The following is a 14,172-nucleotide window of genomic DNA, read 5'->3' on the forward strand; positions in this document are numbered from 1 at the left end:
TAAATCGCTAAACTGAAACATACCCTCCCCACAAAAACCATCAGGCAGTGTGACAGCTGCACCACACCCACTCATCCCTAAACTAGACTCGGGTGAGTTTTGGATTTTTTTGGCTAAAAGGCATTATTAACTATTTGATCACGGTCTGGTAGCTGTAATTTGGGGCCATCCAGCTGCAAAGAGCCTCCAACCGATGATGAAAAGCAGCTGCCGTAACACTGTTCCCCCCCGGCCTGCGATCCCCTGAGGACCGGAGCTGGCTCTCACGTGCCGGACAGCTGGAAACTCTTACATAGAAATGCCGTGAGAAAGTACTTCTCAGTTCCTCGGTTCCCCGTGCAGCACCATTCCACAAATTGCAAGGGGATAAAGTTCTTCCGTCATGGGATTCATTCAGGCAGGGCGGCTGTATTTCAGGGACTGTCAGCAAGGAGGCACGTTGCTTAAATTACATTCTTTAAAACCTGGTTAGACTAAAACATTCCAACCCCCAATTCACATCCCTACAGGAGGCGCATCCCCACTCAAACCGGTGCTCAGGGTACCATTAAAACTCTCCTCAATAATTAGCTCTAAAGCAGGAAGGAAAAATCTATCTAATATTATTACAGATGCCCTAAGGAATCCACTTCCCTCTAAAGCAGACGTTACCATGCTCCTTAAACCATCCCCTGGCTACTCACTTGCTGCACTTTCCAGGGAAATTACAGCTCTTCTAAACCAGGGACAATATCGTCCCTCAATTATTTAAAGAGTTCAAAACTAAGGTCAGGACGAAGATTTAGAAACAGCTCAGGAAATCATCTGTGCGGGAAGAGGGATGAAGTTGCGGTGTTATAAATGTTTCCTGTTGTAATAATGCCTCCGAAGAATATCTGTATAGAGCACTGCAAAAAAATCACCAGACACCACTGCTAATGAAACTCTTCCCTGCTCTTGACATCTGCCCAGCTTCTCCCCACAAATCCTCATCTATTCCCCAAGGCCCCTCCCCCAGCACCACTTAGGTCTCATCAGCCTCATTTTTATTACTTCTAAACTCTTTAAACTCTTGACATTTTCTCTGGGGTCAGACACTCCAGACTGAAAAACTCCTGTGTCCAAAGAGGCACTTCAGAATCCAGAGAGTCTCCAAAAGAACCTGAAGTTCCTCAAGATACTCCTCCGAACTCGCTGCCAGCACACCTCCCCCAGCATCGCATCTGACGGTGCAAGGGGACACGGTGAGTACCCACAGGAGATGGGTAACTCCTTCAGAAGAGGGCACCCGTTCCTGCTCCACGCTTCCAGTCGAGGTGAGTCGAGGTTGGGACAAACCAACACACAGAATATTGGCACATTTCTTCAGGCAGTGGTTCTGCTGACATCCTACCAGGCCTATCGCTGCGGCAGCTCAGTGGTTCCAAGTCCACAACCCATGCGTGCCAGACGCACCAGAAGACCCGCTGCCTCACAGGAACGGTAACAGCACACCAGATCCAAACACCTGGTGGAATCCAACCCCGGGCAGCCAGGACCAGACCCTCCCTTCCCCACGGACTGCATAGAAAAGGCTTCTCCAGAGGCAGCGGAGCGGGTTCGGTATCAGCTCTACAGGGTCTGTGGGACCAGACAGACGGGAGGTCTGGATTCTCGCAAATGTGGGTAGTGGAACTTATGAGCAGCCACTGCAACGATCAACGGTTTGTTTGGAGCTTCACTGTAGGTCCTGGAAAGGCCTCCTTAAGAGAAGGACCTGCAGAGGTACTGCTGTTCTTGTAATTAAAAAACCCACATGATTTCAGCCTAAGACTTTCAACCTGCACCACTAACCAAGTTTCAGTGTTTCACTCTTTACGCAGAATTAGACATCATCGTTTCTGTGAGTTTCTTCACCATTCCCAGTCAAGATACACAATGGTAAAGATTTGTGGCGGCTAGAAATACTGTACATGGTCATGGGAGGTCCTAATTATTTTCTCTGCAATGCCCAGCAGACTGAAATTTTCTCCAGATGTATAAAAATGGGATTTGAAAGCCTCAAGAGCCATAAGATTACTTCCCCCAAGCCCAGAAGGTTTATATTAAAAATGTCGTTACCAAAAAAAAAGCCAAATCAGATGCATTCGAGATCAAAAACTCTTTGCACTGAGGCTGGCTGTATTTTTCAGCTGAGAAATATATAAACTTTTTTTTTTCCTCCTGATAAATACCACATGAAAGATTAGCCATTAAAGTCTTCATATTTACAGAAATAACCAAGATTCAGATTCAACTGCTTCCCTCTAATCATCTCCCCACATCAGTCTCCAACGGGAAAGCAGCCAAAAAAGCTCCGCATACGCTCCTTGCAGGGCTGAGTCTCACCTAAAGCTCTGCGATATGGGAAACAGTCACTCTGTACGGTTCCCTGAATAACAAACTGAAATTAAAAGCAAGGGTGGTGTTCATTGTCCCCTGGTCATTGTCCCGGCCATATCCCCTTCAAAAAAACCTCCCTTCTGCTGTATATTGGATGTGTTCGGCATAAAGCACAGATTTAAAAAGAAATCTAAATAAATGGGGCTTGTAAAAAGGAAGCTGTAGAAAATGTGCCGCTTTATGCTTTTTTGCAAAGCCCACCCCAGGTTCCTGCCGGTGTTAAAGCACAAACTCCATCTCTTCAATCCTCTCTGGGTCTTGGAGATCAAAATATGAGTCACGCCTTGGACACCGCAGAGCCTCATAAAGCGTTGTACTCCACACATTTTGATGGGTCTGTTGGGAAGTGCTTCTGGCAAATGGTCATGAGCCTCTTCAGCCCCTAGGAATTAACAAAACAAGGACAATTCTGTAATAAAACTGCAGCTCTGAAACAAACTTTACAGTCTACAGTATTTTTAAGCTTAACAAGAACAACTAAAAAGAAAAGGCTGCTATTTTGGGGTTGAGTTGGGCGGGTTTTTTTGTTGGTTTTTCCATTTTTTATGTTTTATTAACCTTTCTCCCTGCAAAGTTCCAAGTTACGTCCAATATTAGAGGAGTTTGTGGCATAACCAAAAGGACTGCAGATTTAGTCCCGCATGACAGATTCACAATGAAGAATGACAGTAATGCTTTAATCCCTCTTCCCCACCAAGGGAGAAGACAATACTATCACAACAAAAGATATTTAAAAGAAACCTGAATATTAAAAGTAATTTTATAGAGCAAAAAGCAATTTATGACACCAAAACAAGCTGCACAGCTACAAGACGAACCGCACAATTTCTCTGGAGGGGAGGTGGTACCTGCCCATGGTGGTGCCACACCTGACCTGCACCATGGGGGCAAACTGGAGAAGTAATCAAGAAGAAAGGCAGAATGTCAACTTCTCTCTTCAGTTCTTTCAAGGCATCAATTACCAAAAAAATAATGTGACAGAAATCCGGCGATTATTTGATTTCAAGTCACGCATGGAAGTGTAACAAAGGAGAAAGAAAACTGCTGTGGCAGTAACGTAATGTAGCAGTGCCACTGTACTCCAAGATGGCAGAGCCACATGCCTGTCATTAGACACTCACTATGGCAGACGGCTCCTCACTGAATGGAAGAATAATTCACCAGAGGATGCTTTGGCCTTTTCAATGCAGGCAAGTCTGCAAAACATGTTCCAGCACCATAACGAGTCCTTGTTTGGGATGTTACGGTCCCAGGTTCATTGTAAATCAGAAACGTGTTAGCTTGATGTAACTGCTGGGAGCACAGATAATATTCCACGCTTCAGTTTGAACCAGACAAGCTAAACAAGACCGAGTATTTAAAACTAGCACGGAGAACATACATGTTTAAAGCCAACTCTGTCTTGGTGCTTCACTAAGTTGTGTAACTCAGAAGCACAGATATGAAATTCACACTGAGAAGATGAACACGAAGATTTCTTGGACCAACAGATGTAACCCCAAAAGCAGAGAAGGGACAACCCAGGGAATTAATGTATGTCTCATCTTCCACAAGGGATATTGAGAGAGATCAAGCAACACCACAGAGTAAAGACCTTCCTGCTAGAAGAGTAGCAAACGGACACAGATGGCCAATTACTCATCCAAGCTGGAGAAGAAGCATTATGGCCATGTTGAGGTCCTCAACAATTTTCCTTCAGTCCAAACTCCTTTTTTAACACAGACTAACAACAAAACGGTTTGGTTTAACACAAGCTATTTCACCCAATAAATACTTCCAAGCAAGCATTACACTAACTGGAGCCTGTCTCTGAAGATGCGTTGTCCACGTGCCAATTTTCACCTTACAAAAGAACTGCTCAAATTTAATTTGCTGACTCCGTAAGCAGAGCTTCTTCTGACTTCAGGATGGTATTTTCACAGATTAAGATACTAAAAACTATAGTTGAAGAGAAACCAGAGGCTGAAGAGAAACCAAGGTAGAAGGAGAATATGCATTTTACAAGCAATCTGCTTGTAGACATCTGCTGAAGTTGAAAAGCAATGGGAGTCCTTCTGCCACAGCAGCAAGATCCTGCCAGAAGCTCTGAGCTCCATGACGCTGCTCTGGAGGCTTCAGAGTTAAGCCAGGTGGTCTTTAGTTCAATGAAACTGCAACTGGCAAGAGGAAAATGCATTTAAAAATGAAAAGGAGAAAAGGACTTGTTTCCCAAAACATCAGAGAAGAAAAACACCACTGCTATTAATTCCACAAACAATAGAAGTTCATGGCATGAGTATGAATATGCCCAGGAGGAACTGAACCTGGAATTTTGAGCCCACACTGCTAAAGAAATATGTATGGAAAATGAATGCCTTTATCTAGTTGCAGAAATAGTTGGAAGGACTGTATTTCACAGCATAAAATCCCACAAATGATGTGAAAACTATGAGTTAAGCAGTGAAGGAACTCAGGAGAATAAAGCACGTCTTCACAGCTACTTTGGTGTTCATACAGCATCCCCATAGTTAAGACATAAAAAAATCTTTTAGACACCGTTCCTAGCCCAGCACTGAAGACCCTCCATGTCCAGGATGAGCTACCTATTAAATGGATGTTATGCTTGACCCCAACTAAGGCAACTGTCCATTTCCAGGACCCTTTTACCACATCACCTGTAACTGTGAAACAAGTATTTCTCAAAGACCCCCTAACTTCAAAAGCAAATCTCTTGGATTTCCAAAGCTCACGTTACCTGTATATACTTCCTTTGAGTTTCATCATTGAGAACGTGGGCTACGTGCTTGGAGAAAATCTTTTCACGACCCGTTCGAGCGTGGATGCCAACCATAGTGACGCCAATAGGCCAGGGAGCGTTTCCAATAGCCATCTGAAGATAGGCATCGTTTGCCTGAAGGAATACAGCACACGCACACTTAGCAAAACAGGCAGGGCATCAGAAAGCTGAGCACTTTTGCATTGCCAAATACAGTAACAACACATATTCCAGTCTCTCCGAATCGGGTTTCATTGCACGATATTAACCAACTTTACAACACATCTTCCTAACACGACTCATGTTTCTGATGAGGGAAGTTGGACCTGATGGAAGCAAGCAGTGGGGAAGGATGGTCTTCTAATATTGATTAAAACTAAGGTTTACTGGGACTATTTTCAACTCAGCCTTCTCAGGTTCCCATAAGCTCTTCTGCTGTAAACACCTTTACAACCCTTGTCGTTTTGGTTGCAGACTAGACCAGGGGGCCTGTCTGTAAGCACAACCCACTGCAGGCTGACATCATGCGTGCAGAGCTGAGGTCACCCCGTACGCAGGAGTGGCACTGGGGCCTGACAGCTCTCAGGTGGAGGAGCTAGCTTCCAAAGAGGCTGAGAATCAGCTCTCCTCAAAACTGGGTTAAATAAGCACATTTGTAACAAAGTTTATGAACAAAGCAGTAACAGCAGTAAATGAATGTGAAATTTCCCAATCAAGATAGCAGATCCCATTTCTTAACATAAAGCTGTAGCAGACAACATCCCTGGGGAAGAACAGGGATAAAACTTGAAGGAGAAATTAACAGAAAGAAAGGGAGAAATGAAGAAAAGTACAGAGCTTAAAAAAAAACCCATGACAACTGAGAACCAGGAAGTGCAGGGGACAGACGCATACATGCAATAACAGAAACAGCTTCAAGAAGGACATGGAGCAGGACATTCCTCCACTATCAGCGAGCAGCTACAAGACTTACTGATAAAGAGTGCATTTATCATCTCCTCTTTAGAGACTTGACAATAAGAAGTAACAATCATGACCAGCGGGTGCAGTTTCTTCCCATTTGGCCCTGAGCAAATTGGGAGGTGAATAATAAACAAGGCATGGGGTTACAGACAGAGCTGAGAGTAAAACTGAAGAAGGGACGGGACTTAGTCTTTACCTACATAAGGGGGAATCTGAACAGTCTTAGTCAAACACCTACTCGCAGACTTAAACACGGTTTGGTGATGAAACATAGTATGTGAGCGTACAATTAGGAGACCCTTCCAGGACTGTCACAACAGGGTTAATTAAGATTGAGCAGACAACTTGCATTCTGGCATTTGGTTACTGTCACATGTTGATTTCAAAATTTAAATCTTTTGAGCATTTCATCTAACAAAGCAGTAAGTATTTGTGGCTGACTATGTGCTAGGCTGCACAAAGCAAAAAAGCACAGAAGATAACAGCAAGCACAAAGAGACAAGTCTCACAGGAAGCAAAATGATATAAGTATCTTTAAAAGCACAAGGCTCTTTAGGCTAATTAAAAAAAGAAAAAAAAAACCACCACTCAAAACTTCCAAATGTGTACTCAACTCCTCCAAAATCAGTCTGTGAACTTTACATGAAGCCAAGCACCTCCAGGAGAGAGGAGCACAGCTGATTAACCCACAATATATACCACATTCCCACACACTCATTTCTCTGTTTGAGAAGCCATTGGAAAAGGAATTTCAACGTAATGATGAAAACCGAAAGAAACAAAAAGGCCCAAAACAAAACCCCACTATCATACATCCCACACTTTCAGTTCGACTTTCAAATGATTTGGATTAAACTTGCCTTAGGCCATCAGAAGTTTTTTCAATAACAAAAGCAGGTTTGCTTGCTTACTTGACAAATTATCTCAAGTCCTCGCAAGAATAATAAGAAATACTAGAAATCTGAAGGCTCAATTTCCTCTGCATGCACAAGCTGCTTAAGGAAATGCTATCGGTATTTGAGTTCCGCTTCTGAAGGCGGCTACAAACAAAACCTAACCCTGCCTTTCATCTCGAGTGCTAAAGTACTTCTGCCTCCTTCAGTAAGCAAACTTTGTCCAAATACTTATTAACTTACCTCAACCTTACCAAGCCAGCTAATGTGAGCATAGGCAAAGAAAGGGAGAGTGTCTCATATTCAATAACTCAGTTCACTTCAATTAATTCCTAATTAATTAATCAACACCCTATTACTACTAATTCAATACCTTCATTTAACTGTACAGTATCAGGTTACCTGTACAGGATTACTCTGCAACTTAATATAACCATCTCTGAGAAAAAATTCTATTCCTGCTTTCAAAGCTCTGCAGTCTCAAAAGATCTGACAGGCTGTGGATCAAACACTACCTGAAGCCCAATCTTTAATAGCCATTTTTCATTTTGTTTGAATACATCTTGCGTGTATTTCCAGCTATGCATCTTCAAAATGCAAAAAAAAATTGGGAAGTGTTGAAGCAATAAACTCAATCTATTACAATCAGACATCCTGAACGTGCTGCAAGAGTGCAAACAAACATACCTTCACATATTCTCTTTGCAACATGAATTTAATAATATCTGTTATTGATTCTTTGATGTCTGCAGGAAGTGTCTACAGGAGGAGAAGAAAAAAAAATATCTTTAGTTCAGAATAGCAGCTCAGGAAAATCATCCTACTCAGCATTTATACAAAGTTCAGCACCTGCCCTCGCTGGAGGACTTGAACAAAGGAAAACATCTTCGTTATTCAGATGAAGGCTCTGAAGCAACAGAGGTTAAGTGGTTACACCTAGTAGCTTGTGGCAAAGTGCAATATACAATCCCAATTCTCTATCTTGATTGCAACCCAGTGAACAGGTGATACATAAAGTAACACCTGGAAAAGCAGTGGGTAGGCTGAAGAATACACTGGTTGAGAGAAAAAGGTCAGAACTGGGAGTCCTGGGCTCTAGACACAGAAACTCTGACCAACTCACTTATCCTCTCTTCTTCAGTGAAGATAATATTACCTTAGGAAAAGGCACTAACCACGGGGTACTTTGAAAGCAGAAGTTAAAGTAAGTCGTACAGGATAGCGACATTTGAAATTTATTCACCCTTTTCCGAAGTTTTCTGAAGAGTGGTCTCAGGTACGATTCTGTCTGCTTTTGAGTGGCACTGTTCAGCTTCCCCTGTACTCCCCGTTTCACATAGTCTTCTCTGGCATTCAGCTCCTTTGCCCAAACTCCAAGAAGAAACTGTATGAGGAACAAGCAAATTTACGTCATAGTGCCATCTAGTGACAAGCGTGGCAAAACAGATGGGAACAGTTGTTTAAGCCACTATGGCAAAATGAGTTTTTTGGAGAAATCTCAATTAAAACAGCAAGAAGCCTCTTTCAGAGGTACAGGCAAGGAGGGATAGGAAAAAACATGTGGGTGAGGAGGGAGCACGTATAAAACGGCATGTACCAAAACACGCACAGAAACACTGGTGCAGGCATCAGTGCTGGGAGGGTGTAGGGGGACATAAAAAGAGAAGAAACCTAAGTAGCAGATGCTGATGTTTCAGGGCAATTTTTGTGAAGGGGCTTAAGGAACCGTAAAGATCACAGTGAAAATTCAACACATCGGAAGGCAAATACATCAAACGTACCTTCACCCCACCTGGAAAACATTTTTTGAGCTTTCTTTGTCCAACTGCCCAGACAAACTATACTAAAATGCCAATGCATCTGATTTTCACACAAGTGAAAGCTTTGACTCTTGCTGTGACTTTTGATCATCTCAGTAGTTACACAGGGACCGGCTAACCCAAATGAGAGGCAATGCAGGCTTCTTGCCAGGAAACAAGGAAACAATTTTCTACTATCCACTTGAACCTGTTTCCTCAGCAAAGCCAACAGACTTCCTCTAAAATTCTCGTTTCATGTAGCAGACGTTTCATTTCAGCTTGCACTGTTCCTGGGGAAGGGAGGCAGGGACTCCTCAGAAGTTTTTAATGCCATTAGTAGTACAGAGAATCAACTACATACAACTGCCTCAGTTATCACACAGAAATCAAACCCGTATTTATTTTGTCTGGAAAAGTAGGACCAGATTTTAAAGAATGCTGCTCTTACAACAGCTCTTTGCCAAATCCAGCAAAAGTCACTATTGTGATTAACCAAGGCTGTGGAGTGCCAAGCTTTTAAAAAAATTAAAACACATCTTAAGCATAATGTGCGAGTTTTTCTCTCCAGGCAGCAGGAACCGGCCCTTCTATTCACCAAAAGTATCTGTGTGATAGTAAAAAGTATGACACAGCTACAGAATTTATCTATTAAACTGGAGTTTGTTACCTTCAAGAACTTTGTTATGATGTCCATATCATAATGATCATCACCCCGTCCTAAGGATTCTCCCAAAGCCTAGAACAGGAAAAAAAGGCAATTATTTCCATATTGTCTAGAAGTTCACCACTGCCACAGCAGAGCATGATTCACTGCATCGTGAACTATAACATAAACTCCACCAGTAATCCAAAACACTAGTTAAAAGCCGAATGAAACAGTTATATATGCTACTGAGATTCATTAATCTATTAAAAACATTTAAGTTAAAAAGCCAGTATTATTTCTGGATAATTTCTGGATTATTTCTGGAAAGTCAATGCAACAGGAATTTTTCATTCATTAACTACTAAATTACTGGCATAATTAGCAGCTGTCTCACACTACTGTATTGAGGGGAACTGCGGGTGCACTGCATTTTTGAGATCCCCAAAGCCATCAATTAACCTAATTATTTTGTTAAGCTGTTTCAATTCTCTGATGTACCGGAGCTTTTTACCACTTAATTTAATTGTAACTGTGAAATTGAGCGAACAAATCTAAAGTTAAAAAAAAAGAAAACCAACAAAAAAACCCCAATAGTATGCTCCAATACTCTAGCTTCCTGCTAAAACCTCAACACTGTCAGTACCAACAGCATTTTTAGAAACATTTTCCAGTAGATATAGTTGGATTGATAATCTATTTCCATCATCATCACATTTCCAAAGTAAGTTTTGGTTAAAAAAATACCTCCTAGATTTAGAACCAAACTCAGTACAAGCCTTGTTGCTCAAGAGCATGCAGTTAAAGTAGCATAAAATTAAGAATGCGGTGTTTGAAACTTTTCAAAAAAAGGTTAGTTCCATGGCTCAAATGAAGCCTGCCCTACTATCCCAAAATAAGGCTATTCTGAGAACTAACAGGTTGATTCAGTGCAGTCCCAATACAATTGGTATCTGTTCTGGTACTACAGTTATTTCATACCAGAACCCCTGGTACCCGAACTAAAAAGCAAAATACTATCTCCTTAAAATAATATATTCATTTAAGCTTTCAGTTATAAATCAGATTATTTCTCAAATATGCTTTTGGAAGGACGATATGAAGATTAACTTCTGCAAAGAGTTGTGAACATTAAGGGTAAAAGTCTTCAGCTCAAGTTAACATGCTTTTCAAAACATTAACCTAAAATACCAGGGGCTGAACAAAGACGACTTGAGTTTTCACATGTCTACTCTCGGCACCTATGGTGCAACTCAAGGCTTAAAAACCTGAACTTTCTAACAGAGCGTATTACGCATCAGAATGCGTGTTAGGTGTTGAAAACAAGGTAACTTTGTCTAAACAATCCTGAAGCTTTCTCACAACAATACACTACATCTAAAAAGCCTTCATTAAATGCTACCCATCACATACCTCCAATTCTTCAATAGTAGTATTCTCCTCATGGACTTTCAAGTCATTCTGTGAGTCATCGTCTCCTGCTTCTTGACCGCCTACAATTTCATTCAGATACTGCTGGTCAATCTTATCCAAGGCAGCCTTCAGGTCATTTCTCAGGCCCTGGAAAAGATAAAAAATGACTAATTTACAAAAAAAACCTCAAATAACTAAAAGCAGTTCAGTACTGTCACTGTGAGCATCCAACTTCTGTGAAAGCCAAATTCTGTAAAAACATGCATAAGGGTTTAACTTTGTTGTCTGAATTTAAACTGAATTCAAAGAACAGTTTCAGGATTGCTTCAGCGCTCAACAAAAAGCGGGTGCATGAACTTCTGCAATGTTCATACCTACGAAAAAGACTTTTTACCATATTTTTACCAGAAAAGCATGGAAGGCTGAATCAACTTCTAAGACTTTCTTCACGACATTTTATCCAAGCAATGCACTGAACCACCCCAAAACAAACAGAAAACAGACCATAACCATCATCAGCTCTACAAAGCTTCATATCCACCTGAAAAAAATCTGTAAATAAGGTAAGTAACAATCCTTCAGTACTATCACATAAATCACTTATGTAGTTTTCCTTTATTACCAGTGATTTAAACATAGCAGAATGTTTTATACAGATTAAGCATGTTAAATTCCCTACTCTAGAATAGGTGACTAAAAAAAAATTGGAATCAGTTCGAAACCATATATATATATATATATAAAAAGTTAAGAGCTGCTTTTAAATAGAACAAGAAACTTGGGTTAGTCACAGTTAGAGGACTTGCATTCTTATCTTGAGACATAAAACATAAAGCTCTACACAGGAGTATGACATTTCTCACCCTACGATAAATTCAGCCACTCCACTGGGAATAGATATGCACAGTTATTTCCCCTCTTCATCTTCATACTTAACTGTCTGGAGCATTTCTATTAATCATTTAGTAGTCTAAAAATATCTAAACCACAAACTGGTTATAGTGACTATTTACATTTTAAGCAACAAGTAGCAACACGAGTGACTGAGACATGTAACACAATTCCTAATACTCTTACTACTGTCATCAGTGTCACTGCAGGGGGAAAGCTTTCACTAGCAGAATATTTTCTTTTAAACCTTCAGATGTTTATCTTTTTTAAAAAGACTTGAAGGCTTTCTTTTCTGGTCAGCCCCAGGAAAGATGTTACAAACAATTCAGTTTGCCACAAATTAGGGAAGAAAATGCAAATCTTCACTTTCTTAGCCGAGTTGCAAATTTGGTCAATAGTGAACATAAAACAAACCCCAAGTGCATCTCCTCACTTAACTGACGAATTCTTAAGACAAAAGGAATAAATAGTACACTACAATATATTTTTTAGTAACTTTTCTGGGTCAATGGCTACTTTAAAGGGAAGGGGGGGGACATGAAGTTTCTCTAACAAGTTATAGCTCTGATATCAAGGGATTTGAAAAATCATTTACATACCAGAAAGACAGGATGCAGTTCTCCTCTTACTTACCCGTACCTTCTCAGACATGCATATAATCACAAACACAGGATAGTTTTAACAGTAAATGACTGTCTTGTCTGCTGGTTAAAAACAGGCTGGGGTGTTACTGCCACCTGGAGGCCCTTTTTCAACTGAAAAGGCCGGAAGGTTTCTAGAGTTGAACTGTCTAACACAAGGAATTGCAATTGTGCACAAAACTATGACATTTAACACACTTCCCTGGGCAATAAATGAGGTGGAGCAGATATTTCTCTTTGCTCTGTACTATCCCTCCCTCCTGAAAATTAACAAGTTACTGAAACTTATTTTCAGTAACTTTTAAAGGGTTCCTCATTGGCTATCCCACTACAAATAAGTAACTAAAAACTATCCAGTCTTACCTTGTTCACTTCAGGTGCAAGAATTTCTATCTTCCTCAAACGTTGAAATGCATCATAATCTGTTTCTCCAAACAGTCTGATTGGCTCACCTCTCTCTCGTAACCTCCTGATAACCTGAAAAGAATCAAAGCATTCCCTTACGCAAACTTGTAAAGGAAGCAAAATAAAATCCAGAACAACTGATTTATTTACTTTGCTTAGAATAACAAGCTGAGCTGAACTGGAGAGGAAATGGCAATATTTTAAGCTGTAGAAAAATGTTCCAGACACTTTACAATCTAAATATAAAATTCCCACGGTATTTCAGTGAAAGGTCATTCCAAATATTACCAACCTAAATTTTATAGCTTAACTTCTTCCTCCTCTGACTTGTTTAAACAAATACACAAAAGTTATCCCTCTGGCAGAACTTAAAAACCGTTTTCAAAATCACAAAGAACTTGAAGATAATCTCACCTGCTTGTTCAGGGCAATGAAAATACTCCTAACTAGGCTGCAGGTTCTCCCAGCATATCTGCAAGATGATTTGCTGAAAATTCTCATCCTTAAACATTTGGCAAATATTAAGTCCCGTAACCTAATGTGATAGTTACTTTAAAACTAGATGTAACAGAGGTATAACATCCTCTCTCGTCTGATTTGCAAAGTCATGGGGAGAGCCAAAACCTGAACTTTATTCCCCCTTTTCCTTATCTCATGCATTGCTTCTAAATCTCTTTATACTTACCATTACTCATTTAGTGCATCAAGCAATAGGCTTATTGATATATGAATCACCACACAATACTTTGGTAATCAAGAGAAGGGCTTACACTTCATTCCATGCCTCCACTTCATTATACCAATAGACTAGTTGGACAACAAGAAACTAAATTTATTCAGATATTGATTCGTTTATTCAGTTCAAGAGTCTTGCTGTATGTTGGCAAGCATTTGACTTTCAAGAGTGTCACAAAACCAGGGGTGGATGGAGTGCTGGCACAGCAACACCTAAACGTTGCCCAAAGCATGCACCCAAGAAGATCAACAGCATTCAGACAGTGCACGTTACACAGGATAGACCAAACTTCAAACCAAACATTAAACCAACAGCCCACATTACAAGTCCTGTGATATACTCCTGTAAAAAACAGTACCTTGCAAAATTAAGGGGATGATCTCAGCTGTGAATGTCAATATTTCCAAGATCAGAATTTATTCTGTACTTCTGAACTTCCTGTTTTTCTTCTGCTTTGGGGTATAGATCTGTTTATGAACTCACTTTCACATAAGTATTTTTATCCTTAGAAAGGACGAAGAACACACTAGCTGCTCTGGCTTTGGAACTGTTTCTTCTAGAAATCAAAGTAAACTTCCAAAACTTACTTTCTAAATTTGGATTCAGACCAATGAGCTACAAAGAAAAGAAGCC

General features: G+C 40.6%; 1 protein-coding gene across 1 annotated transcript in view; it reads right to left on the reverse strand.

Moving 5' to 3' along the window:
* Window positions 1-2,433: 2,433 nt before the first annotated feature.
* The window catches only part of PRPF18 (pre-mRNA processing factor 18), a 17,928-nt gene continuing 6,189 nt past the window's right edge, over window positions 2,434-14,172 (reverse strand). Inside the window, exons 5-11 of the mRNA XM_009882938.1 lie at window positions 12,762-12,875; window positions 10,867-11,013; window positions 9,478-9,546; window positions 8,255-8,395; window positions 7,699-7,770; window positions 5,135-5,290; window positions 2,434-2,782 (exon numbers count right to left, since the gene is read on the reverse strand). Of these exons, the coding sequence (XP_009881240.1) occupies window positions 2,702-2,782; window positions 5,135-5,290; window positions 7,699-7,770; window positions 8,255-8,395; window positions 9,478-9,546; window positions 10,867-11,013; window positions 12,762-12,875 (780 nt within the window). The 3' untranslated portion in view covers window positions 2,434-2,701. The remainder of the gene's footprint in view (window positions 2,783-5,134; window positions 5,291-7,698; window positions 7,771-8,254; window positions 8,396-9,477; window positions 9,547-10,866; window positions 11,014-12,761; window positions 12,876-14,172) is intronic.

The sequence above is a fragment of the Charadrius vociferus genome, unplaced genomic scaffold, assembly GCF_000708025.1.
Source record: "Charadrius vociferus isolate BGI_N301 unplaced genomic scaffold, ASM70802v2 scaffold32, whole genome shotgun sequence".
In the NCBI taxonomy this organism is placed as follows: Eukaryota; Metazoa; Chordata; class Aves; order Charadriiformes; family Charadriidae; genus Charadrius; species Charadrius vociferus.